The sequence below is a fragment of the Salvelinus sp. IW2-2015 genome, linkage group LG8, assembly GCF_002910315.2.
Source record: "Salvelinus sp. IW2-2015 linkage group LG8, ASM291031v2, whole genome shotgun sequence".
Classification (NCBI taxonomy): Eukaryota; Metazoa; Chordata; class Actinopteri; order Salmoniformes; family Salmonidae; genus Salvelinus; species Salvelinus sp. IW2-2015.
In genome coordinates this window covers 36,820,970-36,829,523 of record NC_036848.1, presented here as the reverse complement: position 1 = coordinate 36,829,523, position 8,554 = coordinate 36,820,970, and the positions used below count along the sequence as shown (strand labels likewise).

At 46.5% G+C, this 8,554-nt stretch overlaps 1 protein-coding gene across 1 annotated transcript in view; it reads right to left on the bottom strand.

Moving 5' to 3' along the window:
• Nucleotides 1-8,554, bottom strand: part of cacna1g (calcium channel, voltage-dependent, T type, alpha 1G subunit) — a 207,000-nt gene that overhangs the window by 139,323 nt on the left and 59,123 nt on the right. Inside the window, 5 exon segments of the mRNA XM_070445033.1 lie at nt 377-753; nt 965-1,590; nt 1,592-1,872; nt 2,689-2,781; nt 7,479-7,773. Coding sequence (XP_070301134.1) covers nt 377-753; nt 965-1,590; nt 1,592-1,872; nt 2,689-2,781; nt 7,479-7,773 — 1,672 coding nt within the window.

Genomic DNA, 8,554 nt, shown 5'->3' with positions numbered 1-8,554 from the left:
CACACACACACACACACACACACACACACACACACACACACACACACACACACACACACGCTCTCCTACACTTTCACATGGTCACAATTACGCTCCTGTAAACAAAGCAGTCCGGAGTTGCATGAAACGCTCAGAGGATTGGGAAGAATGGGAATTCCTCTCCGGCCTCAGGGAATGAAGTTGAGTAAAGGCTAGGAGCGGTTCAATGCACACAGCTACACACAGTCTTAACCACTGCACTCATAGGGAATAGTCTTCAGACTGCAGTTTGGCTTCTCCAATCCCAACTTTCCCCTGTCCTAGCAACACCTACACACACACAGACACATGAATACAATCCTCCTGAGGATGTACCAAGGAAAACACACACACTCACCTGTTCGTGGTATTCGATCCCCATACTCAGTGTATTAATCAGAATGGCGATCATGATCCCTCTTCCAAAGTACTTGCTGTCGACTATCTTCCTAAAGGTGTCACACACCAGCCTCCAGGCCCGGACCACTCGCCCTGCTGTGGTACCCAGCTTTCGCTGCCCCTTCCTGGGCTGACGGTCCCTGCGGTCCCTGTGGTGGAGGTCCTGGGTGAACTCGTAGATGCCCTCGCTGTCTGAGTCCCCGGGGTTGTCGTTTCCGTCCGTGCCCTCTGACTCTCCTGCTAGGGCCTTGGCACAGTATGGGCATGACTCAGGGTCAAAGGGGAACGAGGGTTCCAGGGTTCCGACGACACTCAGGTCACGGCTGGATAGCTGGGCTGGAGGGAGGGATGGAGAAGACGATAGGAAGAAAAAACAGATATACAATAGCATCTTTGTTGATATTGTACATTTTCAAACATGTACCTCAGAAAAATAAATGTTCCCTTTTTCTCCCTATTTCCATCACAGTCACATCATGACTTTAATTTAAACAAGACAGAAACACCATATCCCTCTCACATGGTTTGCGTGTGTTTTATGGTGTACCTGGCGTGGGTGTGTGTGTGTCCACCAGACTCTGTGGTCCCCTCTCCAAGGTTAGTGGTGGTATATTGAGGTTGAGGTTTATATTACTGATGGTACTAGCTGTAACACTGCCACTTCTAGACTCCATTAGCGCCCTTGGCTGTAGGGTGGGGTAGTTCTTAGGTCCGGGGGCAGCAAAGGGCACTGAGTTCCTCTTCATAGCCCTGGACATGGGGATGGGTGCCAGGGAGAAGGGGCTAGGGGTAGGGGTGAGGGTAGTGGGGGTGGTGGGCTCCAGGTGGCAGTCTGTGTGGCACATGATGCCCAGCGCGGGATTGGCTGGTGACACCGGGGTCGCCAAGTTCAGGTCAGAGAGTCGATGGAGGAGGACCCAACATGAGCCCGTCCAAGCGCCACCGTTGTTGCTATGTGAACCCGTCTCCCGTCCGCCCCTCCTCCCCCGACCCCCTCCACCCCCCTGCCCCCTAGTCCCCCTCACATTACCCATGTCACTAGGTGATAGTGCATGATAGATGATGTGATGTTGGTGAACCAACGTGAATGAACGGACAATAGACCCTTTTCTGGAGACCACAGAACGCCTGTCTGGAAGCCTTTCCTTCCTCCTTCTCTGGCTCCCCCTCTCTCGCTCCAGGGCGGGGAGAGGCTGCGATGTTCATCCCAGCACGGCGCATCAAGGCCCGACAGACATGGGCCACTTGCCTGCACCCCTTGCGGATGACGTGGACCAGGAGTTTAAGCAGCTCGTCGTAGCAGGAGCCCGGCTCGGAGAAGGAGGCCAGGGTACTAGCGTTGGACAGGAAACGGATGCGCTGTTCCTTCATCAGCTGGCTCTCCCTCTGCTTGGTCTCACTGAACTGGGTGGCGATGACGACCAGACACAGGTTGATCATGAAGAAAGAGCCAATCTGGAGAGGGGCAACCAGAAACARACACAGAGTTAGGAGAGGGACAACTACAAACACACACAGAGTTATTCTCTAGAAAGAGTTGTGCACACCTTTCTACCGTGTTATTATCTGCACTGTTTGGCTTTCAATTACATTTTTTCTGTGCAAGTAAATAAACTAAACTAAACTAGAAAGAGTCAATCTGGAGAGGGACAACCAGAGACGCACACKGAGTTAGGATAGGGACAACCAGATACACACGGAGTTAGAACTAGCCAACCTGGAGAGGGACATCAAGAAACACACACAGACTCTATACCCACACACTTTAGGGAGTTTTTCACCTACATATCCACTGTGAGTTTAACATACAAATAACAGACAGTCCCCCAGGTTAGCTAGCGGCTAGCCTTCCAGCCTCTGAGAAGCAGCTCCCCCAGCTCTGTGAACGTGTGCTTGAGGAGATAATACTCCTGTACTGTATCACCAGGCTGTGTACTGCTGAAGGGAGTTTCAGACTGAACAGATGTTGAGTGGTGTACTGAGACATGTTGTTTCTGGAAGCAGACTTCTCTTTACATAAGGGCCTGGGAGGGCATTCAGGAGTCAGGAGTTTGCTAAGAGCTTGAATAAGTAGCTATGCCCATGGCATTGAATTCTGCCACACACCACACACAACACACCACACACACACACACACACACACACACACACACACACACACACACACACACACACACACACACACACACACACACACACACACACACATCACCACCACACACACACACAACTAAACTATAGATGAATTATAAATAATACTCTCCCACTTACGATGATGAGGAGGATGAAGTAGATGAAGTTGTAGAAGGAGTGAGAGTCCATCACAAAGTACATGATGTCCACCCAGCCTCCAGCGTGATCAACCTATCAGCGCGAGAAGGAAGGAGAGAGGGAAGAGACAGAGAGAGACAGACACACAGAAAGACAGAGATATCAACAAACAAGACCGTAGGTCAGACATTTTGACTTCAACCCCTCCCTGGTGCATCATCCACATCACATCCACACATACTGAACCACTCTCTCTCTCTCTCTGTTTGAGTTTTCACCTCAATACAACAGAACAGAGCCACTGAGAGTGAAGTTAACACTAGATCCGCTAAAGCAGTCATTTTGACTGTTTAGGATTATTTTCTAATCATGCCCCCCTCTGTCCTTGACTTTTTCCTAATAAGTCTATATAACACACTGTCGGGTTAGAATCTTAATATTTAAAACACAACTGGAGTTATAACCAGTTTTACGAGGGCATGTCACTTCACCGTTCCACTCCTTCTCCAGTAGGCCTGCTCACTCCTCTCCCAACAGTAGGACCTGCTCCAATCCTTCTCCCAACAGTAGGACCTGCTCCACCCTCTCCCACATAGGACTGCTCCACTCCTTCTCAACAGTAGGATGCTCCACTCCTGCTCTCCCAACAGTAGCCTGCTCCACTCCTTCTCCAACATAGGACCTGCTCCACTTCCTTCTCCCAACAGTAGGACCTGCTCCACCTCTCCAACAGTAGGAGCTGCTCCACTCCTTCCGACAGTTAAAAGTGCAGTGCCCAGCTGATAATCCCTCTGATAATTCCCTGAAACTGAATGCCAAAACAGCAGATTCAATCAATTCAATAAAGTATGATGGGGAGAAATGGGAGAATGGTGAGATGCTGAGTGAGGGGAAGTGAGCGATGCATAATTATGTAATCACCAATTGTGAATGATGAACAGGGGGGACATTCTACTATATTGATCCATTCTAATTCGAGATCTCTAAATGGTATTGTATCCTACTGTATACAGCCACTGAATCCAAGCAGTCTTATCAGTCTACTCAGGCCTAGTTGGAGTAGGCTACAAGTAGAGCGTGTGTAATTGTACATGCGGAACGGCTTTCAATATCTGGGAAAACATCCGGGCAGCAGGTGAGCGAGGTCGAGAATGTGGTGATGAGGATTGTGGAACGTTAATTGGAAGGGAGAAATGTTCACCATGGACAATTTCCTCACTTCACTGTCATTGGCAGTCAAGTTGCTTGCCAAGAAAACAAGTCTGGCTGGGCACCATGATCAAAGTGAGTCGGAGCTCCTTCCTCTGCGCAAAATAAAGCACCTGCACAACGGTGCTGAAGAATGACAAGACAACAGGGACACAATAAAGAGAGAACGGGAGTGTCAAGGCTGTGGGTAACTGGTAAAAGGAGTCAGGCGCAGGAGAGCTGAGATGCGTGGACAAGGTATTTAATTCAAGAAAACACCAGTATAAACACAATACTGGAAAAATTCCGGTACCACGAAATAACGGGCGTAAACAACAAAACCCGGCAACAATATACCAGCCGTCAGATACAGCCTTCACAATAAAACAAACACGCACACAAACATGGGGGAAACCAGAGGGTTAAATAATGAACATGTAAATGGGGGAATTGAAACCAGGTGTGTAAAAACAAAGACAAAACAAATGGAAAATGAAAAGTGGATCGGTGATGGCTAGAASGCCGGTGACGTCGACCGCCGAACGTCGCTCGAACAAGAAGAGGGACCGACTCCGGCGGAAGTCGTGACAGGGAGACTATTACACACTACAACCAAACAAAGGTATGTCAAAGTGTGTCTGTCAAGCCAGTGAAAGTTATGAAGATTTATGTCAACTGTTGAATGAAATCCAACTGATGCCATTGCATGAAGACGCACACAAGCACGAGCTGATAATAATTGACTATTTTTGACTGTTGTTATATCAACGCTTATATTCATTATAATGCTTTGTGCTGAGTTCCACTCTTTATCACTTGGCACTTATAATGATGTTTCCATCATTTGACCGTGCATCTTGGTGGTTGGGATATATCTATATTTTTTTGTTGTTATAAAAAGAAGCTGTTACCGTGTTCCAACACATATGCTTTCTGTTTCATAGTTGTACAGTCACTCCATGAATACAATTGATTGAACTCCTGAAGAAAATAAAATGTTGTTGTTTTTACATATAGCCTAAACTAACACAAACAAATGAAAATGCTATTGTGTTATTGGAAGAAAAAAAAAGTATATTGTTGTTCTAACGTTACCTAAGGTCTTTATGAACACAACCAATGATTATTTTTGCGATAGCATACAGTATATGAGATGTATTAATTACACTGTTAGAATGTTGGAGTCAGAATGACTGCTCATTAGCTTAAAGGGCGGTCCGTCGAGACCCAGCGGTTCTCATGTTAATAGTGGAAATCCTCAATCTTCTGTCTGTAAAGTCTGTAAACACACAACTGTAACACAGGGACAAATTAAAACTCGAACGAAGTCCCTGCGATGAATAGGCCGATGAGTGAATGAAAGAAATMATATTAACGCGCCTCACTCCACTTCCATCGCCATAGTGACCCTCTTAATCTATTAATCCCTATTCCTTAGATACAGCAGCAGTACAACCAATGATGCTCTCCGTCTCTGTGTCTCATACACCCTAATGCAACCTAACCCTGGGAAGGCTGCAGCTCAACAGTTACATCAAAGTCTTAAGGAGGGATCAGTCAAGTGGTCAGTCAACTGTTTGGTGTAGTCAAAACAACGTAAGAGATTTTAAAAAACTGGCGATGCTGCTTTAAAAGGTACTTTTGAACGAGATACTGTACAGTGTAGCGTAAAACCAATTTCCAAAAGATCAGCTGTCTCTAACCCTGGTGCCAACAATTAAAGCACCACGACACTTTAAACTCGCAGGCTCTGAGTATGCAGCTGATCACTATGTTCGCATCAGACAGATGAGACAGTGATGCCATCTTCCTGAGACACTTCTGAAATACTGCAATCCTGGAACATTAAATGCCTTGGTTTTTATGGGTCAACAGTTTTGACTGTGCTTTGCGGAGTGTAAGTGTGCATGTGGCTGCATGTACATACAGTTGAAGTCGAAAGTTGGATACAKCTTAGCCAAATACAATTAAACTCAGTTTTTCACAATTCCTGACAWTTAATCCTAGTGAAAACTCCCTGCCTTTGGTCAGTTAGGATCACCACTGTATTTTAAGAATGTGAAATGTCAGAATAATAGTAGAGAATGATTTATTTCAGTTTTTATTTCTTTCATCACATTCCCAGTGGGTCAGAAGTTTACATACACTGAATTAGTATTTGGTAGCATTGCCTTTAAATTGTTTAACTTGGGTCAAACATTTCGGGTAGCCTTCCACAAGCTTCCCACAATAAGTTGGGTGAATTTTGGCCCATTCCTCCTGACAGAGCTGGTGTAACAAAGGTTTGGAGGCCTCCTTGCTCGCACCACGCTTGTTCAGTTCTGCCCACAAACTTCTATAGGATATGAGGTCTAGGGCTTTTGTGATGTGCCACTCCAATACTCTGATTTGTTGTCCTTAAGCCATGTGCCAAGAACTTTGGAAGTTATGCTTGGGTCATATGTACATTTGGAAAGACCGATTTGCGACCAACAGCTTCTAACTTCCTGACTTGAATGTGCTTGGATAGTTGCTTCAATAGTATCAACATAATTATCCCCTTCCTCATGAGCCATTATTTTGTGAGTGCACCAGTCCTCCTGCAGCAAGCACCCCACAACATGATGCTGCCACCCCACGGTAGCTTCACGGTTTGGGATGGTGTTCTTCGGCTTGCAATGTCTCCCCTTTTCTCCCAACAAACGAATGGTCATTATGGCCAAGCGTTCTATTTTTGTTCATCAGAACCAGAGGACAATTTCTCCAAAAAGTATGGATCTTTGTCCCATTGTGCAGTTGCAAACCTACGTCTGGCTTTTAGTATTATGAGCATGGCTTTTTCCTTGCTGAGCGGTATGACAGCTATGGTGTTTACTTACATACTACTGTTTGTACAGATGAACGTGGTACCTTCAGGCGTTTGGAAATTGCTCCCAGGGATGAAAACAGACTTGTGGAGGTCTACCATTCTTTCTCTCGAGGTCTTGGCTGATATATTCAAGCAAAGAGGCACTGAGAATGAAGGCATCTTGAAATACATCCACAGGTACACCTCCAATTCCACTCAAAAATAAGCTTCTACAGCCATGAACATCATTTTCTGGATTTCCAAGCTGTTTAAAGCACAGTCAACTTAGTGTATGTAAACTTTGACCCATGGAATTGTGACACAAGGGAATTATAATGAAATAATCTGTCTGTAAACAATTGTTGGAAAGATTACTCTGTGTCATGCACGAAGTAGATGTCCTACAACCGACTTGCCAAAACTATAGTTTGTTAACAAAAATGTGTGGAGTGGTTGAAAAACGATTTTAAATGACTCCACCTAAGTGTTGTAAACTTCCGACTTCAACTGTACATGTATCTGTGTTGCTGTGTATACAATTCACATAAGTATATGCGTACGGGACATATGTATACCACAGAAGGTTTGGTGGCACCTTAATTGGGGAGGATGGTCTCTTGTGGTAAGCGAATGAGTGGAATGGGTATCAAAATGGTTTCCCATGTGTTTATGCCTATTCCATCATCGCTCTGTTCCAGCCATCATTGTGAGCCGTCCTCCCCATCAGCAGCCTCTCCACTGATGTACACAGGCAACGCCCATGCCATTTTCTCACCTGAAAGATGGCGATCCAGGCGTACAGATGTTATCAAAGTTCGATGGCCCCTTTGAAGGGGTTGACGTTTCCCGCCGAGCAGTTACTGTAGTACTGGTTCCAGTTGATGCAGGTGGTGTTGTCTGTGCTGTTGTAGGAGTTCATGTCCATCTGACACTGGAGACCTCCCTCCTCATACAGGYTGGGCACAGAGGAACACAGACGCATGCCYTTCTCCCTGGGCATGGAGCAGATGAAGGGGTTCTCGTCATCGTTCTCCGTGTGGTAATAGTTGCCTAGCTCGACGGACTGAGGACTGAAGAGAGAGGAGAGAGAGAGCGTTACAGTTGAGGTTCTAGTAGCTTTAGGCATTGAGAATATGACGGGCTTCTGGTCATGGTTCTCTGCTTGGTGGTAGTTCCACAGCGCCACAGGTGGACTAGAGGGAAGAGAGGAGAGAGGGGATAATAGCAAGGTTAGTGTAGCAGTTGGTGGAATTCTCCCATCTAGGGTTTTCACCATTGTTCCCTACGCAATCTGTGCATTTACATAATATATATTTTGTACCTTTATTTAACTAGGCAAGTCAGTTAAGAACTCATTTTTATTTACAATGGCGGCCTACTCCGGCCAAACCCTAACCCGGARGACGCWGGGCCAATTGTGCGCCGCCCYYTGGGACCTCCAATCACGGCCGGTTGTGATACAGCCTGGAAACGAAACCATGGTCTGTAGTGACGCCWCTAGCACTGAGATGCAGTGCCTTAGACCGCTGCGCCACTCGGGAGTGCACGTGTACAGTATGTCCCTCGTCTGGGTGTCTGTGTTAACCACGGCTTAGCTCTAATGGCGCACATCTCCGTCAGAGGATAGATAATTGGTGCGTCTGTCAACACAGACTCTGCCTGGAGGCGATGTGACACGCTGGATCGGTGTGTGTGTGTGTGTGTGGGAGTGCACGTGTACAGTATGTCCCTCGTCTGGGTGTCTGTGTTAACCACGGCTTAGCTCTAATGGCGCACATCTCCGTCAGAGGATAGATAATTGGTGCGTCTGTCAACACAGACTCTGCCTGGAGGCGATGTGACACGCTGGAT